The 21,594-nt window shown below is 38.8% G+C and overlaps 1 protein-coding gene across 6 annotated transcripts in view; it reads left to right on the top strand.

Annotated features, from left to right (window-relative positions):
* Positions 1 to 21,594, top strand: part of Oca2 (OCA2 melanosomal transmembrane protein) — a 310,843-nt gene that overhangs the window by 143,954 nt on the left and 145,295 nt on the right. For all 6 annotated transcript variants that reach the window (XM_063249815.1, XM_063249819.1, XM_063249816.1 and 3 more), the window contains exon 18: positions 737 to 845. In XM_063249815.1, coding sequence (XP_063105885.1) covers positions 737 to 845 — 109 coding nt within the window. The remainder of the gene's footprint in view (positions 1 to 736; positions 846 to 21,594) is intronic.

Genomic DNA, 21,594 nt, shown 5'->3' on the forward strand with positions numbered 1-21,594 from the left:
CCAGGACACATACAGGGACTGTTGGCAGCGCAGGCTGACGGGAACCCATCTACATGTGCTCTGTGGCCCCGCACTGCACAGCGCTTCTTGGGGTTCACAGGAAGAGCGCTCAGGTTGGCCTGGATCTGAGCTTGATAAGGCACTGCACTGTATTTTCTGCATGCTGGGCAGATTCCCTCAAGTTCTCACCCCTCAATAGTAGGGGTGACACCTGCACCCTAAGGTCTTTGCAAGCATAACATGAATAAACCCAGCCTGAGCCATGGCAGACCAAGAATATGTTAAGCTCTTCACCCCAGACTGTGCTTATTAGTAGGAGCAGGAAAGTTAGGCTAAAATACGGTGACCACTCTGCAGAAATGCAGGGCCACCCCTGGAGGTTGTCTGTTATCTCCCCGAGTCTGTTGACATCTCCTGTAGCCCTGGAACGAGGCTGGGATGAGCTGAATACTCTCATGTTTATTGGAAAACTATTAGCTTAGTGTTTTATAAAAAGGCTGCACTGCATTTGACATCTATGAAGTTTATTTTTCATAAAGATTTTGAATGCTATAATCTAGAGTCTGCACAGTTCTCCTTGTAATAAATTATCTTGTTACCTTCTTTTAAGTTCATGGTGTTCTATTTTCCATCCTCGAGGAATTTACACTGTTTTGAGTCTCACTGAACTATGACACCTTGCAGGGGTTAGAAAACTGTACTGAGTAGACGGGTTGTGTGTGTCTCTCTCTCACAGCACAGGATATCAGACAGGATTCTGCTTGTCAAATGCCTGACAGTGCTGGGATTCGTCATCTTCACGTTCTTTCTCAATTCGTTTGTCCCGGGCATCCATCTTGATCTTGGTGAGTCTAACTTTTTGCTAGCTTTTGGGATGGGCTTTGCAGTTGCTGTCACGGCCAGTGAGGGAGGAGATGGTGCTGCTTCCCCTTCATGTGACGGAACAGGATGTGTGTCCAGTTCTTGCCAGTTCGGTGCTGTGGGCCCTCAGCCCCTTGGGGTTCAGCGTGGGGAGGGACATGATGTGGGCAGCACCATTCCCATCACACTTGATAGTCGTGTCAGGAAGCAGCTTCAAGAGGAGACGGGGGTCCCCACCAAGCCCCATCCTACCTCCCTTGTGGCACAGCGTGGTGATGAGGGGCCCGAGTGCTGGAGGAAGGGCCGGAGAACGGCAGGAGCTCAGCACAAGCTCCTCTCCTCGTCTGACCGCGACCCCATTTCCCTCCTTCTCGATCCTTCTCCCTCTGTTCCTCTTGCTGCAGGTTCTCTGCTCTTCAGCTCTCAGCCTGCTCCCTCTCTCCAGCCCTGGCTCCTGCTGAGTCCCCTGGAGATGTGGCCTCTGAGGTCGAGCTTGTCTCGTGAACCTCTAGCATCCTTCCACTTTCCGTAAACCTCCACTTCTCAGGGGCTCACTGATTTCACAGTGGTCTCAACTGGTGTCATTTTTCAAACAAAACAAAACAACAGCAACTTGCAAAACTCACTGCACATAGACGTGTAGATTTGTGAGAAAGATAAACTTAAGGCGGTATCAGGGAGCCTGTTTAGATCAAAGATTTACTCCTGGTTTTCCCTCCAAAGCAGGTTCTCCTAAGACATTTAAAATATCTGGTTTCTAGCTTAATGTCTATAAAAGCTTGATTTACTGCATCGTGGGAAGAATGTAGCTGCAGAAGGAAGCGAAGCCTATTAACCTCGTAGAGCAGGTGGAAAAGCAGCTTTGGAGATATCACATGCCTGCTTCTAGGTCCCTGGGTGCATTAGAAATCTTCAGTTGTGAATGTTTCCCTTTCCCTTTTTCTATACATAAGGCCACATTTCTACCTCCTTATGCACAGCACGTTATGTTATGGTGCATAGCCTCTTTGAATTTATTTCTCTAAGTTAGCTCAAATCCAACTTGCCAGGCTGGGCAACCAGCAACTTGTCTGGGCTTGGTTCTGGGCTGACAGGTGCTATGTATTCACACCTCAAAGTTGATTCTGGTAGCATCTCAATAAAGTGCTGAAAAATGCCAAAGCTGGGTGCTAACAATGTCATCAATTTTAGCTGTTTTTGGTGGGTTACCGCTACAAATTGCTGCAGTGACATTATTTTAATTACACCCTGGCATAGTGTGATTTTAGCATTATAAATCTTTAATCACTCTAAGAATGTTAAGTGGTCACCACTGGTAGTTAAGCAAATACAATGAAACTGGTGTTTCATCAGCAAAGGGATTTATTAGAGAGAGAATTCTTGATGCTCACAGATTATGTTATTTGAGATCATACTTGAAAAGTACAGGCATTTGAAAAACTAAAAATAGATGAAAACTCATAATTTTGCTAGCATTTGGCTTTGTGTATAGAAAACTACTTTTAAAATTTAAAGTCACGTCTTTATAAAACATCTTGGTTACTGTGAAATGTTTCATTTTAACCTTGGAAGTCCACTTTCTTTACAAAGATGTTTTATCTCTTTTGAAGTTGTTGTTTTATCTGTGATTGAGGAGAGTAACTCTTTTCTACTTTTAAATTTGGTTTTTTATTTTCAGCTTGTGCTGTTTGTATAAAAATGGTTAAATTGGGGATCTTGGGATCCATGTAGTTCCTTATTCATCATGATAGATTAAGTCAAGCAGGAGGAAAGTTTGACAAGCATCTATTTTAACAGAATACAGTTTCCTGAGAGTGACAGTGAATCTCCTGATAGGAACAGGAGCAAAATAGATGCCAGGTCTCCCAAGGGCTTCAGCCAGCGGAGAATGTGAGCACTCAACTAGGGGAAGCTCTGTGTGGAGTGAGTCCTGCTTTATGAATTGAACATCACACAAACAAAACATGAGATGTTACCATGAGGCCCAGTGTGACGCTGCACACACTATGCATTGTGTGATCCCATGCAAACAGCATGTAATAAAAGACAACATAAGCTGGACCCGGGGTCCATGCCTGTAATGCTGTGGAAGACTAAAGCAAGATGACTGAAAGTCTGAATCCAGTCTAGGCAATTTAATGAATTAGTGAGACCCTGTTTCAAAATGAAAAAATAAATAAGGGCTTGGGATGCAGCTCAGTTCCAAGGCCTGGGGTTTAATTCTCAGTAACACACACACACACACACACACACACACACACACACACACTATCATACATGACGTAACATCATATATAAAACAAAAAGTGATATCATGTAAAATGTGACCTAGTTGAACATGATGCAATATAACATAAAGTGATGCCACTTAAAATAGAATGTGACATCACAAACACATTACTTAAGAATCATAACCTGAAGACAGCTTCTTTATTTTTTGAATTATCATAGAGCAAAGTTATTTTTCTTCCATGACGGTTTGTATCCTTTAGATATAAGCTCTATGACTTTTTTTTTATTCTATTTTTTTTTTTTTGTCTTTTTCCTTTTTATTGGTACCGGGGATCGAACTCATGACTGCCTGCTTGCAAGGCAGGCGCTTATGCTGCTGAGCTAAATTCCCACCCCCAAGTTCTATGACTTTTTTTTTTTTTATTTAAAGAGAAAAACAAAACTAAACGAAACAAGACAGTAAAAGGCTAGAAGTAATACAGAATTTCAAGAGAAAAAATATACAGTAAGAATTCACCAGTTAATAGATCACACATTGTCATCTTACAAACAGCTGTCCAGATTACAAAATTAAAGCATACAAAGTGGACATTAATACAGTGAGATTGCAGTCAGTTCTGTTCAATGATCCAAGAAAAACTCAGCAGTATGGTTCTCTATCCTACACATTTAAATAAACTTGCAGTTAGATCCTTTAGATCACTTTCCTTCCTCTCTTTTTTACGCTAACGATCACACATTTTAGTTTCCATTACTTCCACAGTTTTTTTTTTAACTTTTTCTTTGAAGAGGAAAAGAAAAAAGATTAAAAAAAGGCCAAAAAACAAAAAACAAAACAAGATGGACCAAAGAAAAACCCAATGTGACAAAGCAAAACAGAGTCAGTTAGATCAGGAGGATGGACATAGCATAAAATGAAAAAAAAAAAAAAAAAAGGGATTACTAGGTGATCAACAGTGGTTACCATTATGCCTCTTGTTATCCTAAAAAGAGTTGCCTATATCAGCTAGTATAAAAGAATTGAACAAAACTGTACATAAGACCAATAAAACCACATTGGAGAGCTTACAGGATTCCAAAGAAGATAATAGTCAAATAATAACGGGCATCATAGAATATCTGGTTGCCTTCCAAATGGTTGCCTATACCCTCAAACTTGATACTCTTAAGCGAAACAGAATATAATAAAATCAGTCAGAACAAGATGTGGAGAACAATACAGGGGTTCAAATCAGATTAATAGGGAAACAAAAAATTACTATAATTTATTGCACTATTTTTAATTTAGTTTTCCCTTAGTTAAAAGATACTAAGAAATAAATTAATTTTTTAAAAAAGGAAAGAAAAAGTGGGGGAGACTGAGATAAAAAAAGAACATGTCAATAGAACAACACCGGTCAGAACTGAAAAATTTAAGCATCATTGTGTTTCACCCCCAGATAGCTTGACATTAATAGTAGTTACCATAGTGACTCTTTCCTTGAAATATTTGAGTCTAACTTTGTATATTATAGCATCAAATTTATCAAGACAGTGTGAAACCGTTCAAGAGTATGAAATTATTGCAGGGCATTTAGAACCTGCTAGCAGAAACCAAACATCAATTTCTATATTATCTCTTTGTCTATAAAAAACTTGCTTATACTGTCACATACATTAAGATATAATAAGATACGACATGTTAGAACCAATGGAAACAAATGAACAACAACTTGATGCGGCTTCAAAACAGGATGATATTAAATCAGCGCTAGCAATTACGCTCTTATTTTCTTCAAAATAGTTATTTGTAGTATCACAGACAATAAAATAAAACCACCCAAATTAAAACCATTCCAATTAATGAGTGAAAACATTATATGGCTTCAAACCAGTGTGACTGGGAATCAGGATTACCACGTACTTTCATGTATTCTTATCATTTCTTACACTAGGGAAACTATTCAGTATTCATACATGTGAGTTTGATTTATTTCACTTACGAGTATGGTCTCAAGCTGCGTCCATTTATTTATAAATCTCTCAATGTGATCATTATTTATAGCTGAGTAGTACTCCATTGTATAAAAATACCAAAACTTTTTAATCCATTCCTCAGTTGATGGACACTTGGGTTGTTTCCAAGATCTGGCTATTACAAATTGTGCTGCTATAAACATGGGTGCACATATATCACTGTGGTATGATTATTTCAGTTCTTCTGGGAATATGCCTAGGAGTGGAATAGCTGGGTCAAATGGGGCTTCCAGTCCCAGCTTTCTGAGAAATCTCCAGACTGACCTCCACAATGGTTGCACCAGTCTACACTCCCACTAACAGTGCAGGAGAGTTCCTTTTTCCCCACAGCCTCTCCAGCATTTGTTATTGGGGGTTTTCTTGATCTTGGCCATTTTTTCAGGAGTGAGATTTCTCTAATGACTAGTGATGCTGAACATTTTTTCATATATTTATTTGTCGTTTGTATTTCTTCATCTGAAAATTGTGTATTCATCTCAGATGCCCATTTTTGGATGGGGTCTTTGAATTTTGGGGATCTGATTTTTTTTTAATTGTTTGTATGTTTTAGACAGAAGTCCTTTGTCTGAGGGACAGTTCACTAGGATTTTTTACCAGTTTGTGAGTTTTCTTTTCACTATGTTAGAGATTTCTTTCGATGTGCAGAAACTTTTTAATAAGATGTGATCCCAGTTATTGACTCTGGGAAGTATTTCCCGTGCAGTTTGAGTCTTGTTCATGAATTCTCTACCTACCCCCATGTCTTCAAGGTTTTTATCCAATTTGTCTTCCAATAGATTTAGTGTTTCTGTTTTAATATTTAGATCTTTGATCCATTTAGATTTTATTTTAGTACATGGTGATAGGTATGGGTCTACTTTTAGTTTTCGGCATATGGAGAGCCAGTTTTTCCAACACCATTTATTAAAGAGACTGTCGTTCTTCCAGTAAACATGCTTGGCCGCTTTATCAAAGATAAGGTGGTTGAGTGTGTTTGTAGTTCTAATCTATTCCACTGATCTTCAGCTCTGTTTTGATTCCAGTACTATGTTGATTTTACTACAGTTGCTTTGTAGTATAACTTAAAGTCAGGCATTGTGATACCTCCTGCCTTGCCTTTGCTGCTTAGAACTGTCCTTGCTATTCTAGGTCTCTTCTCACTCCAGATGATTTTTAGGATTGATTTTTCGAGATCTATGAGGTATGTTGATGGTATTTTTATCGGGATTGCATTGAATCTGTATAACAGTTTTGGGAGAATGGACTTTTTCAAATATTTATTCTTCCTATCCATGAGCAAGGGATGTCTTTCCATTTTCTGAGATCATCTTCAATTTCATTTTTCAATGTATTATAATTTTCCCTGTATAAGTCTTTCACTTTTTTCGTGAGAGTAATTCCTAAATATTTCATTTCCTTGGTTGCTGGTGTGAAGGGTGTGGCTTCTCTTATTTCTCTCTCTGTGATTTTGTTGTTAGTATATAAGAATGCTATTGATTTTTGAGTATTGATTTTGTATCCAGCCACATTGCTGAATTTATTTATTATATCTAGGAGTCTTTCAATGGAGTTTTGGGGGTCTTCTATGTAGAGTATCATGTCATCTGCAAATAGTGATAATTTTACTTCTTCTTTTCCTTTCTTTACCCCTTTCATTTTTCTTTCATGTCTAATTGCTCTGGCTAGTACTTCCAGTACTATATTAAATAGGAGCAGTGACAAGGGACATCCTTGTCTTGTGCCTGATTTTAAAGGCCTTCAATTTTTGGCCATTTAGTATGATACTGGCTGTTGGTTTGTCATAGATGGCCTTTATTATGTTGAGGTAAAGGCCATCTATTCTAATTTTCTGTAAGGTTCTTATCATAAATGAATGTTGTACCTTATCAAAAGCTTTTTTGCATCTATAGAAATGATCATGTGATTCTTACTTTTGACTCTATTGATATGGTGGATTACATTTATTGATTTACGTATATTGAACCATCCCTGCATACCTGGAATGAATACCACTTGGTCATGGTGTATAATCTTCTTGATGACTTGCTGCATCCTATTTGCCAATATTTTATTGAGAATTTTTGCATCTGTGTTCATTAGGGAGATTGGCCTGTAGTTCTCTTTTTCAGTTGGGTCTTTCTCAGGTTTTGGTACTACAGTAATATTTGCTTCCAGGAATGACTTGGGAAGGATTGCTTCCCTTTCAATTTCATTGAAGAGTTTGAGGAGTGTCAGCATTAGGCCTTCTTTGTATTTCTTGTAGAATTCTGCAGTGAATCCATCTGGGCCTGGGCTCTTCTTTATAGGTAATGACTTAATTACATTTTTGATTTCATTAATAGAAATTGGGTTATTCAGCAGTTTTAAATCTTCTTGACCTAGCTTTGGTACTTCATGTGCTTCTAGAAATCTGTCTATTTCTTCTGTGTTATCAAACCTTTGAGAGTAGAGGTTTTTGAAATAGGTGTTGATGATCTTCTGTATTTCTATTGGGTCTGTAGTGATTTCACCTTTTTCATTCCTTATTGCATGAATTTGAGCTTTTTCTTCCCTTTTTAAAATAAGGTTGGCTAGGGGCTTATCAATTTTATTTATTCTTTCAAAGAACCAACTCTTTGATTCATTGATTCTTTGTATTGTTTTCTTAGTCTCTATTGCATTGATTTCTGCTCTGATTTTTATAATTTCCTCTCTTCTTTTGGCTTTGGGCTTGACTTGCTCTTCTTTTTCTAGATGTTTGAGGTGTAACATCAGGTTATTTATTTGTATTCGTTCTGTTTTCCTGATGTGGGAACTCAGTGCAATAAATTTTCCTCTGAGGACAGCTTTCATTGCATCCCACAGATTCCGGTAAGTTGTATTTGTGTTTTCATTTGCTTGTAGGTATTGTTTAATTTCTTCTTTAATTTACCCTGTGACCCACTGATTACTCAAGAGTGTGTTATTCAGTTTCCATGTGTTTATGGGCTTTTTGCAGTATCTTTTATCATTAATTACTAATTTCATAGTGCTATGATCTGATAACATGCAGGGGACGATTTCAACTCTTTTGCATTTATTTAAATATGTTCTGTGAGTTAATATATGGTCTATTTTAGAGAATGACCCATGTACTGCTGAGAAAAATGTGTATTCTGTTGTTGTTGGGTGGAATACTCTGTATATGTCTATCAAGTCCATTTGTTCACAGGTGTGATTCTGTTCTTTTATCTCTTTGCTGATTTTCTGTCCTGTTGATTTGTCCATTGGTGTCAATGGTGTGTTAAAATCTCCTGTTATAATTGTATTACTCCTAATTTGGTTTTTCATTTCTGATACTACTTGTTTTATATAACTGGGTGCTTTGGAATTTGGTGCATATATATTTAAGATAGTTATCTCTTCCTCTTGAAGTTTTCCCGTAATCAGTATGTAGTGACCTGCTTTGTCTCTTCTGATCATTATTGGTTTGAAATTCACATTGTCTGCAAACAGAATAGCTACGCCCACTTTTTTTTGGGTTCTTGTTGCATGAAGTATTGTTTTCCATCCTTTGACTTTCAGTCTGTGAGTATCCTTTTGGGTTAGATGGGTTTCTTGTAGATAGCATATGGTTGGATTTTGTTTCTTGATCCATTCTGTCCATTTATTTCTTTTAATTAGTGCATTGAGACCATTTACATTAATGGTTATAACTGTTATATATTGGTTTATTGGTGACATGTTATCTCTCTGCTGTTGCATCTTTATCTTTCTGTTCTATTTGTCTGCTTTGTTAAGTGGTTTTTTCTTAAGTGTATCTAAACCGTCTTTCAGTATTTGCAGGATTGGCTTGGTGATCATGAATTTCTTCAGCTGTTCTTTGTTGTGGAAGTATCTTATTTCTCCATCAGTTTTGAAGGACAGTTTTGTAGGGTACATCAGTCTAGGTTGGAAATCATTTTCCTTTAGGGTCTGAAATACTTCACTCCATACTCTTCTTGCCTTTATTGTTTGTGTTGAGAAGTCTGCTGTGATTCTGATAGGTTTTCCTTTTTAGGTGATCTGTTTTTTCTCTCTGACAGCTTTTAATATTCTATTTTTTTGTTCGATTTCTGGAATGGTGATTATTATATGTCTGGGTGTGGTTTTATTTTGGTTATGGCTATTTGGAGTTCTATATGCCTCATTGATCCTGATACCAGTTTCCGATTTCATGTTTGGGAAGTTTTCTGCAATTACTTTTCTAAATATCCTCTTGACATCCTTTGTATTGTCTCCTTCTTTTTCATTTATCTCTATCAACCTTATGTTGTTTTTCTTTGCGTCATCTTGCAGGTGTTGAATTGTTATTTCTTAATTTCTTGTTATTTTTAAAAGATCTTTCCTTTCCTGTTCACTGGCTGCAATCATGTCTTCGAGGTCCAAAATTCTATCTTCGCATTCATTCAGGCGGTTTTTACAACTTTCAATGGAGCTTTTGATTTCCTGTATATCTCTTTGCATCTGTTTTATATATTTTGTTTGTTTCTTATATTGTTCATCCAGAGATTCTATCCTTTTGTTTAGTTCCTCCAATTTTTTAGCTGTGTCTTCTTTAGATATGTTCAGCATCTCTTTCATTCTTTTATTAATTCTTCTTTTACCTGATAGATTATTTCTAGTTTGAATTCCTTAAAGCTTTCCGGAGCTGCTTCTTTATTTCTGGTACTATTGTTTCAGGTATTTCAGGTATATGGCATGTATTTTCTTCTATGTACATGGCTCCTAGGCTTTCTTGGGATGGGTTGGATGTTTGAGATTGTATTTTGGTCTTTCGTTTTGTCATTTTCCTATATTACTCTGTTTCAAGTGTTGTTTCAGAGTTTCCCCTGGTTGTGTTGTAAATTGACTCTTATATCCTGGGCTCTTGGGACTCCTCTTGTAGTAGCTCCCTCCTTGGGCAGCGGAGCCCCTGGATTAAAAGAGGCTTGCCAGGCTCCTCTCAGGTAGACCTAAAGCCTCCTCAATTTGCACAGTTTCCCCTCTGGTAGCAAAGCTCCCCTGAGGGATAGAAGGTCACCTGGTGTGGTCCAGGCAATCCCAAATCCCGTTAAGCCCAGTATAGTGTGGGTGCAAGCCCATTGGGCCCCCAACCTCCTAGAGCAAGGATCTCATAATCTCCCAGGAATTGGATGTTTTGTAACAATCCAGCTCCTTGGATGGCAAAGCTCCCCAGGCTTATCGAAGTTTCCTTTATGGCATAAGTAGGCCTCAAACCTCCTCAGCAGGACTGTTCCTTCCTCCAGGCAGTGGCGGTAGTGCTGGTGCTCTCCAGATCATAAGAAGGTCACAGGTGAGGTCAGAGCAGGTTTCAGCAGCTCAGCCCAGCTCCCTCCTTCCGGCCAGCAGCTGTGGTGTGCCCCTTGGCCACAGGAGGCGGTGGGTGGACCTGAGTCCCCTCTGCTGGGCTGGGCGCTCACCTTCCGGTCTGCAGCAGTGGTAGTATGGGCCCCAGGCAGGAGAGGTGGCAGCAGGGCCAGCAGTTCTATGACTTTTAATACATATGTAGATGAATGTGACCACCAATACAACCAAAATATAGTCACCAAAAAGCTTTCCTCATGCTCTCTGTTATGGTTTGGGTCTAGCTGTCCCACAAAGTCTCATGCAATCAAGGTGGTGTTTTTCCAAGAGGCTAAATCAGAGGGTGTGTGATTCCTAAATCCCACACTGGTTAGTTTGGCACCACCTTAATTCCAGCAGCCTGCATACAACATAAGGAATAGAAGGAGCCTTGTCTTCTCCGTCTGCTTGCTTGTTGTTTCTGTTTTCTGCCTGTCAAGAACTGGTTCTCTGCAGTGCCCCTCTGCCAAGCCACCCTGCCTTGGAGCCAGCTGATTATGGACTGAAACCTCTACAGATCGTGAGCTTCCTCCTTTCACTGTATGTGTCAGGTATTTTGTCTCAGCAATGAGAAAAGTAAGCAAGACACTCTCCTTCTGTGGTCCCTCCCCTGCGCCTCCATCCATCAGCAATTGGCCTGTGCATCCCCCTGCTAGTTTTGACTTTTATAAGAATTTTTACTAGTATGTATTTGTAGTACATGAAGTTTACAGTTATCTCAGGGAGTAATTTCATATAAACTCTACAGCTTGTTCCTTCTTTTTGCTTAGTCCTCTTCCCATTTCCTTCCCTCTCCCACTTCTCCGTCCTCTAATTGCTCTATCCCGTTGTCATTCTTGCCCATCTTAACTAGTCTTAGCTCTTGTCACGCATTTAATGTTTGTGTTCATTGAGGCTGTTGGTTCCTGGACCTGACACACCTTTGCTCTGCTTGTGCACCCTCCCCTCCTCCCCACCCCTTGCTCTTGTTCCCTTGGACCACTTCCCTGTTGCAGGAGATCCCTCCCTTCTCCCCTTCTGTCCATCTTTATTTATTCTTTGTTTGTGCTTTGCCTCACTCAAATGAGAGACACCATAAGGTATGTAAGCTTGTGAGTCTGGCTTACTTCACTCAATGATATATTTTCCAGGTGCATTCATTTTCCTATAGCCGTCGCAAACTTGTCATTCTTTAGAGGTGAGCAGTACTTGAGTGTGTGTACATGCCACATTTGCTTTATCCAGGTTCTGCTGACGGGTATACTGGCTGCTTCCCAGACTTAGCGATTGCACGTTGTGTGGCTATAAACACTGGTGGCATGTATGGCTGTAGTACAGTGATTTAAGCTCTTTGGGGACGATACCTAGCAGACAGCTCTCCGGGTCTTGTGGGGTTTTTAATTTCAGTTCTTTGAGAGGTCTCCACACTGATTTCCATAACGGTTGTGCTGGTTGCATTCCCACTGGTAGTGAGGAGGGTTCCTTTTTCACCACGGCCGTGCCAGCGTTTGTTGTCATATCCATGGCCAGACTGCAGGCAACCTTTCGAGAAATGCAAGCTAAAACCGTGCTAAATTCCATCTCACTCCAGAAAGAAAGGCTATGATCAAGAAATCGATTAATAAATGCTAGCAGGGCGGTGAGGCAAAAGGAACCCTTCTCCACTCTTGGTGAGTGGTGCAACCACTGTGGAAATCAGTGTAGATAGTTCTCAAAAACTAGGGTTAGTGGTCCCATTTGACCCAGCTATTCCCCTTCTGGATATTTCCCCAGAAAAATTAAAAACATCAGACCACAGCAATATATGTGCACCTATGTTTATAGCAGCACAGTTGCAATAGTTAAACTTGGAAATAACCCAAATGCCCATCAACCGGTGAAGGGATATAAAAGGTGTGTTTTTATGTAGTGGAATACTACTCAGCCATAAAGCAAGATAAAATTTGAGACATTTATAGCTAAACGGATGGGCCTTGAGACCACATCCTGAGTGAAATAAATCGGACACAGATGTGAAAATATCACATTATCTCACTGGTGTGAGAAACTGAAAATGTAATTAAGAACAAAAATGTACCACAGATATGAAGTAGGAAGAAAATGTTCAAAAGGAAAAGGGTGCTGGGCCGTGGTAAGGAGGAGGGTGAAGGAAAAATGAGAAAGAAGGACAAAATAAAAACAAAGCTTTATGGATGAGGAGGGAAGGGGAAAAAGAGGAATTAAGACGTGTCATGTTCAGAACACGTTCCCTGTGGTGGTGAGGTCATTGTGTCCACCTATGCTGCACCAGTGAACTTCAGTGATGAAACGAGAAAAACAGACAGCACAGAAAAGAAACTGGCCTCTCACACCGTGCAGGCCTTTGTGCATGCAGGTGCTGCTGGTCTCTGCAGTTCTCCGTTAGTGGCTGCAGGGTACTCTGGGGTGTCGGGGTGCCGGGATTTGTGTGTCCATCTGCCCTCTGAAGAACTAAAGATAAAATTAGTGTATAATGTTACCTTCAGACCATGTGTACACAGTGTGGATAAAACAGGCTATATTTCATTAGATTTGGGTTCTGTCCCCTGAGATAGCTCATTATATATAATGTAAGTGTTTCTACATATGAAAGATTTCAAAGTCTGAGACTTCTGGCTCCAAGTATTTTGGATGAGGGTCGCTCAGCCTTCAGAGTGTGATGCCTCTGGGAGATCAGGATCAGCATCCTGTCACCCAAGCAGTGAGTATCCTTGCTGTGAAACACGAATGTCCACACCACGTAGGACAGAGACCACAAATACCTCATTTGTCTTGTCAGGTTTCATTGAATTTTGCCCTAAAACTTATATAAATTGTGCTTTTTGAGTTTCAGAATTTCAGAATTATAGAGAAAAAATGTAAACAAAGCTTTTGTAAATAAGAAAGGGGACAGGAGTTGAATGGAGGATGGGGGAATGGGAGAGAAATAATTTGGTTATGTCATATACACATACAGATTCCCTGTGATGGACCTGCTCATTATGTAGAACTAAAATGTACCGATAAAAATCATTTCCTTTGAAAGAAAAGAATTTCAAAATTATGGGTAACTGATTATGAAGCTGTAAAATGAATCAGCCAGGCAAGATTTAGAATGTTCTCTTTTGGCTTTAAAATTTGTAGCCTTTGATTAGCAATTTTTTGAGATCTCCTTTGATAATTAGTCCAGAAGGTGCCCCCAGATTCTCTCACAATGTGTTTGATTAGATTTCAGTTCTGGAGAATTCCCAGTAATCATCCCCTGATGATGGCTTTGTATTTCTGGTCTTCTCGGTGTCCTGTGGTGCTTCTGTCCTGGAGCTATCTTGCTGTGGTCTCTGTGAGAGTATGGTAAGTGAAATCTAGGATCATTAGAATGACATTAGGCTGCTGACAGATTAAGTGACAGGGACTTGCCAGGTTGGCAGAGGCACCCCGCAGAGCCTCTCCCTCACCCGCTGCTCTGCTCAGCTCCAGGCTTCTTGGTGGACTGCAGGTCACATAGTGTTTTTTTGCTCAGTGAAGAGTGGTTACCGCATCTGTCCTCAGAGTCTGGGGTGTCACCCTTGGCGAGACGGGGAGGAGAGACTATTGTGAATCCCAGTTTCCCTGAGTTTTCAGACTGGCCCACATAGAGTGCTACCGTCTTTCCCTAGCACTGAAAATCATGAGCAGGAGGGAGCAGCCAGGTGGAGTGCAGGGGTCATTACAAGCTGGATGGACTTGTCCATGGCTTCCCAGTACACTTTCCAGGCACGCTGCTTTCAGGGAAGTGCAGTCCTCTTCCAGGACCACCCAAAGATATAAAAATCCACAGACGCTGAAGTCCTTTGTATAAAATGGGGTGCTATTTACATATAATCTGTTAGACCATCCATGTCCTTAAATCACTTCTCTATGACTTGTAGTAGCCAAAGCCGTACAGCTGCCAGGTGAAGAGTGGTCACGCTGTACTGTTAGGGGATGAGGACAACAAAAGGTCCGGACACGTGATACAGATGAATGTTTCCTGATTGAATCCTCGGTTACAGAACCTGTGAACGCACAGACGACATGAAATCCCCACCCACCCACATCCACTTATCTGATATTTCATGTATGTGTGTGTAAAAACGCCTGGGACTTGGGATAGTGTGTGAACATGGAAAATGAGTCACTGTGTCTGTAGGTCTCCTGTTTAGGAGGTGACATGGAGCCACAAACACCACACAGCTAAGACCTTCAGCGCCCCGACAGTCTGATGCACAGACAAAGTGTGAGTCTCGGATCATAAAGCACAGATGGTCATTTCTGTACACAAGGTACAGATGAAAAGCTTCGTGAAATTAAAGAAACTGAAAAGGACAGACTTTCAAAAAGCCCCGATACATATAGACGCATGGGAAGCACGTGTAAGTGTGCAGTTGTGTTAAATATTTAGTCCTTGGATGGCCCCATTCCATCTCGTCAAGCGTCTGTCTTAGGTAAGGCTGATTATTTCAGGTGATGGTAGACCTGCACTGCGGACTCCTAGGTAGGTTAGGATCATCAGCTGTTTCCCTTATTCCTAACATGGGGAAACTGCCACTTCCGCACCCTAACGCTGAGGAAAGGAGCTCATGGGAAGGGGAATGGTTCAGTCCTTAAAGAAATGGGGGTACAGGGTTCACATGATCATCTTGTTACATGAATTAGCGACTTGGAGTTAATTCAGTATGTTTTATGTATTCACAAAGTTACGCAGCTGTCATCAGTATCCAAATCCAGGGCGATCTCGTCTCGCCCCCGAGACCCCTCCCTGTTGGTAATCGTCCTTTCCCACGGGCCCTGAGCCCTGGAAACCACTACCCTACCTGGCGTTTCTAGGGACTGGCTTATTGTGGACGTCTCGTTGAACAACAACAGGTCTCTTGTGTCTAGCTTTTTTCATTTACCGTAATGTCCCAGGCTTTGTCCATACTGCATGTATTCAGCTTCATTTTGCTCCATGACTTAATTATATTTGATTATCATACCAAAATTTCATATTCCATAAATATGCATTATTATGTATTATGTGGTACATATAGAAGAATTTGTCCTTTTAACTGATGGACATTCCCGCTTCTTTTATTCTGAATGCTTCGTATGTTTTTCAGTTACTTTTATTAGTACGTGTTTGTGGTGCGTGCTGATTACATTCCCCGGGTAGAGTTGCTGCCTGACATAACGCACCTTAATTATTTCCACTTTTCCCTCCCCTCTCTCCCCGCTCTCTGCATCTCTTAATCTCCGTCATTGTGAGACAGCTCCCTATGTCGTATTATCTTTTATGTTACTCTTTGCCTGTATTTTGAGTTTGTCATGTAAGACATACACTATGTTAGCTTGTGTGTCTGATTTCACTTAATGTATGTTCCCAAGACATATCAACTTTCTATACAGCTGGCTCAAGCTTTCCCTTTCCTGTAGCAAAATAGTGCTCTATTGTGTGTGAACACCACATTCTGTCTATCTGGTCATCTATTGATGGGCACATAGGCTGTTTCTGAGATTAAACTATTATAACTTTTGTTCTACAAGTACAGGCACACATGTGTCGCTGTAATACGATGCCTTCAGGAAGATACCTTTGAGGGGAACAGCTGGGTCAAATGGCACTTCTGGTTTCAGTGTTTTGAGGACTCCACATACTGTTTTCAGTAGGGGTTATACTAGTTTACATCCTGGACAGCAGTGTGGGAGGTTCCTTTTGCCTTACAGCCTCACCAATATTCGTATAGTTTGATTTCTTGATTATAGCCATGCTTTTGGAGTAAGGTGACGTGTCAGTGTTGTTTCCATTTGCATTCTTTGGCTAGACAGCAGTGTTGAAGATTTTTTTCAGGTATTGATTGGCCCTGAGTGCTCCTCCAATTGCCCATTCTTTGATTAGATCTATTTGGCGCAAGGGTCTAATTATTTTGAGTTCCTTATACATTGTAGATTTAGTCCTCTGGCAGGGGAGTAGCTAATAAGTTTTTCCTCATTTTGGAGGTTGTCTCTTTGCTCTGTTGGCTGCTTCCTTCATTACACAGAAAATGCTTCACAGTTTGTAACGTCGTGGTAAACATTTGCATTCAAATTTCTGTGTTAACGCATGCCTAGGAATGGAATTGCAGGATCGCGTGGCAGCACTATGCTTAACTTTTGAAAAGTGGCCGGGTTGTTTTCCCACAGTGTTTGAACCTCTTTACAGCAGAGTGTGAGGGGTCTAAGGTCTGGGTGCTGCCAGGGACGCTTGATATTGTTCGTCTTTTTGGTTACACTCACCACATACATGGTAACTTCTGTGGTTCTGATTTGCACATCCTTACTAATAATGTCAAGCACTGCTGCCATATAATCTTTGTTATATTCTTTCTTCTCGTTGATTTGCTCCCTTCTTTTTAAAAAAATTTTATTTTAAAGAGAATAAAACTAAGCAAAATAAAACAGCCAATCAAACTAAAACAGTGAAAGTGATACAGGACTTCAAAACAGGATAATAGGAAATCAGCAATGGCTCTTAATGCCTAAGTTTTATTATTTATTTGAATATTTCCTCTTTTTTGAATAGAGATGTTTACAGGTATAAATTTCTCTGCACTGTATTATCTGTAACCCTTATGTTCTGTTCTGTTTTAATTTTTATATTACTTTCATTTTTTCTTTTAAGTTCTTTCTAGATCTTTTAAAGGAGTTTAAGGAACATGTTGTTCAATTTACACATATTTTTGTATTTCCCAAATTTTCTTCTGTTGTTGATTTTGAGTTTAATTCCGTTGTGTCAGAGATCATACTTAGAATTACTTAAGTCTTTTTAAGTTTATTGGCATTTGTTTTATGAGCTAACAGATGATCTGTTCTATAGAGAGTTCCTAATGCACTTGAGAAAATTTGTACTTTGCTCTTGCGAGTTGAGGGTTCTCAGCTATGAGGTCTCATCGTCTTACAGTCTTGTTCAAGTTTTTACGTGCTTGTTGGTCTTTTCTCTTGGCATTATATCCAGGAATGTTAGTCAAATATTAAAATCTCCAGCTATTCTTGTTGTTTATTTGATTTTGTCAGTTTTTAATTCATATATTTGGGGGCTGTATTGTGAAGGACATACCTTTATAATTATGATTTTTTGATGGATTTTTTTCTTTTGCCATTAGGAAGAATAAATTGTCATCTTTAACAATTTCTTTTACTTTAATTCTCTCTTACCTAGTCGTGGCATAACCACTCCGTCTTTATTTTGCCGAGAGCTTACGTAGTCTGTTTTCACTTACTTTTTATCTGCTTATTTTAGACCCTACAGCAAATCTCTTGTAGACAGCATACATTTAGATCATTACAAGTTTATGCTACGCTGTCTGCCTGTGTTTGGAGAATCTGTTCACAGTCGATGGGAGTGCTGATGTGGTACAATTTGAGCCCCATTTTGCTGCTTTTTCCTACACAGCTCGCAGCTTTTGTTCTATTTTCTCATCACTTCCTTTTTGAATTAAATAGGGATTTTCAAGTGTACCCTTTTAACTTTCTATTACTATGTTGTTTGAATTATTTTCTTAGTGTTTACCCTGATGACTATACAGAGCATTTTAATTTCAATAGTCTATGTCAGATTAATACCAATTTAACTTTACTGCTATAAATAAGCTTTTCTTTTCTACAGGTCTACTGTCTTCTTTTTGTGCTGTGATTGCCATATAATTTTCACTTTTATATATTTTATGTTCATTAACATAGGTTATACTGCTGCTTTATGCTGTCATCTTTTAATATAACTCTTCTTTTAATATAAACTCATTAGTTTACACAAATGCTTTATTATGCTCTTTATTTTATTCATGTGGATCTGAGTTACCTTCCAAAGTATATTCATTTCAGACTCAAAAACTTCCTTTAGTACATCCTTTATGGGAAGGGTTCTAACAAATAATTTTCTTGTTTTTTTTGTTTATATGGAAATTTCAATTTGTTCTTTATTTTTGAAGGATAGTTTGGCTATTGTTGGTTGACAGCCACATTTTTCAGGACTTTGAATATGTCCCCTTAGCCACCCAGCCGCGCTCACGGCCGATTAGAGGCCATCTGGTGATTTTCCTGAGGACGCCTTGATACACGGTCAGGTGCTTTTCCCTCATGGCTTCAAGATTCTCTGTGTCTTTCACCAATTTTTCATGATGTGGTTAGGGGTGAATTGCCTTAGGTTTGTCCTGGTTGGATTCAGCTGAGCATCTTGGATGTATTTTTGTCACACTGGGTAGTTTGACCTTTATTTATTTTATTTTTTTATAAATTTTATTTAAAAGGAAAAAGAGAAAAAACAAAACAAAGCAGTGTAAGGGTACAAGTAATACAGAACTACAAAAAAAAAAAAAAACAGTAAGAAATCACCAGTTAATAGATTACACATTATCATCTTAGAGATAGTTGCTCAAGTCACAGGATCAAAGCATACAAAGTGGACATTCAAATAGAGAGACTGCAAACAGTTGTGTTCAATAATCCAACCAAAAACATTAATATGGTCATCTATTTAACACACCTAAACACACTTGCTGTTGTATCCTTTAGAGCACTTTTTTTCCTCTCTTTTTTACAACACAATTTACACATTTTGGGTTTTATTACTCTTTAGTTCTTATTACTTTTTTTTTGGAAGAGAATAAAATCAAATATGACAAAACAAAGCTGTCAATCAAAACCAAGGATAGACATAGTACATGATGTAAAAACATATACAAGGTTACCAACAATGGTTGCCATAATGCCTCTTGCTTCCTTAAAAAGAATTGTCTATCTCATTAGGTATTATAAAGTTGAACAAAACAGAACAGAACAAGACCAATAAAACGTAGACATTGTAAACATTACAGGACTTCAAAAGAAGATAATAGTCAAACCAGAATGGGCATCTTCTTATTGCCTTGAAGGTAGTTGCCTACACCCTCAAACTTGATACTATCATACTGAACGAAACAGAGTCTAATCAGTCAAAACAAGATAGTGGGAGTATTACAGGACTTCAAGTTAATAGGAAATCAAAAAAGTTAGTATAATATATCCTGCTAATTTTTTTTATTTTTCCCCTTAATTAAGAAAATAAAAAAATAACTAAATAATTTTTTAATGAATAAGGGAGAGATTGAGATAAAAGAGGACATAACAACATAACAATACAGGTCAAAGCATGACAGTTTCAGCAACCTAGTGCTTCACCACCGAATAACCCGACTTAATAGTAGTTACCATAGTGTCTTTTTCCTTGAAATATTTGAATATAACTTCATATACTATAGCATCAAATATATCAAGACAGTGTAAAACCGTTCAAGTGGATGAAAGCATTGTAGGGTATTTAGAACTAGCTAACAGAAAATGAACAATGGTTTCTATATTATCTCTTTGCCTATAACAATTTTTGTTTATACTATCACATATAATAAAATCCAGTAAGATACAACATGATAAAAGCCATGGAGACAGAAGAGCAACAGTTTGGTAGGGCTTCAAAACAAGATGATATTAAATCAGCACTAGCTATTATGATGTCTTGTTTTCTTCAAAATAGTTGTTCATTTCATCACAGGTAATAATATCAAGCAGCCCAGAATAAAGCCTTTCCAATTAATAGGTGAAAATTATAAGGCTTCAAGGCCACATAATGGGGAATCATGATTACCATATACTTTTATATATTTGAATCATTTCTTACACTAGGGAAACTATTCAGTGTTCACACATGCGAGTTTGATTTATTTCACTTATGAGTATGGTTTCAAGCTGTGCCCATTTATTGATAAATATCAATGTGATCCTTCTTTATAGCTGAGTAGTACTCCATTCTATAGAAATACCACAACTTTTTTATCCATTCCTCAGTTGATGGACACTTGGGTTGTTTCCAAGATCTGGCTATTACAAATTGTGCTGCTATAAATATGGGTGCACATATATCACTGTGGTATGATGCTTTCAGTTCTTCAGGGAATATGCCCAGAAGTGAAATAGCTGGAATAAATGGGACTTCCAATCCCAGCTTTTTGAGAAATCTCCAGACTGACCTCCACAATGGTTGTACCAGTCTACACTCCCACCACCAGTGTAGGAGAGTTTCTTTTTCCCCACAACCTCTCCAGCATTTGTTGTTGGTGGTTTTCTTGATCCTGGCCATTCTTTCAGGAGTGAGATGGAATCTCAGTGTGGTTTTAATTTGCATTTCTCTAGTGACCAATGATGATGAACATTTTTTCATGTATTTATTTGCCATTTGTATTTCTTCATCTGAGAAGTATGTATTCATCTCAGATGCCCATTTTTGGATTGGATCTTGGAATTTTGGGGGTCTGATTTTTAAAAATTCTTTATATGTTTTAGACAAAAGTCCCTTGTCTGAGGGGGAGTTCACTAAGATCTTTTCCCAGTTTGTGGGTTTTCTTTCACCATGCTGGAGATTTTTTTTTGACATGCAGAAACTTTTTAATAAGAGGTGGTCCCAGTTATTGATTCTGGGAAGTATTTCCCGTGCGGTTTGAATCCTGTTCATGAATTCTCTACCTACTCCTATGTCTTCAAGGTTTCTACCCAATTTGTCTTCCAATAGATTTAGTGTTTCTGTTTTAATATTCAGATCTTTGATCCATTTGGATTTTAATTTAGTACACGGTGATAGGCATGGGTCTAGCTTTAGTTTTTGGCGTATGGAGAGCCAGTGTTTCCAACACCATTTATTAAAGAGACTGTCGTTCTTCCAGTGAACCTGCTTGGCTCCTTTATCAAAGATAAGGTGGTTGAGTGTGTTTGTAGTTGTGGTTGTATCTTCTAATCTATTCCATTGATCTTCGGCTCTGTTTTGATTCCAATTCCATGTTGATTTTACTACTGTTGCTTTGTAGTAAACTTCAAGTCAGGGATTGTGATGCCTCCTGCCTTGCCTTTGCTGCGTAGAATTGCCTTTGCTATTCTAGGACTCTTCTGGTTCCAGATGAATTTTAGGAGATATTTCTCTAGATCTATAAGGTATGTTGATGGTATTTTTATTGGGATTGCATTGAATCTGTATAACAGTTTTGGGAGAATGGCCATTTTCACAATGTTTGTTCTTATCCATGAGCAAGGGATGTCTTTCCATTTTCTGAGATCATCTTCAGTTTCTTTTTTCAGTGTATTGTAATTTTCCCTGTATAGGTCTTTCACTTTTTTTGTAAGAGTAATTCC

Source organism: Cavia porcellus, unplaced genomic scaffold, assembly GCF_034190915.1.
Source record: "Cavia porcellus strain 051 isolate PalLab524CR breed Dunkin Hartley unplaced genomic scaffold, mCavPor4.1 scaffold_6, whole genome shotgun sequence".
Classification (NCBI taxonomy): Eukaryota; Metazoa; Chordata; class Mammalia; order Rodentia; family Caviidae; genus Cavia; species Cavia porcellus.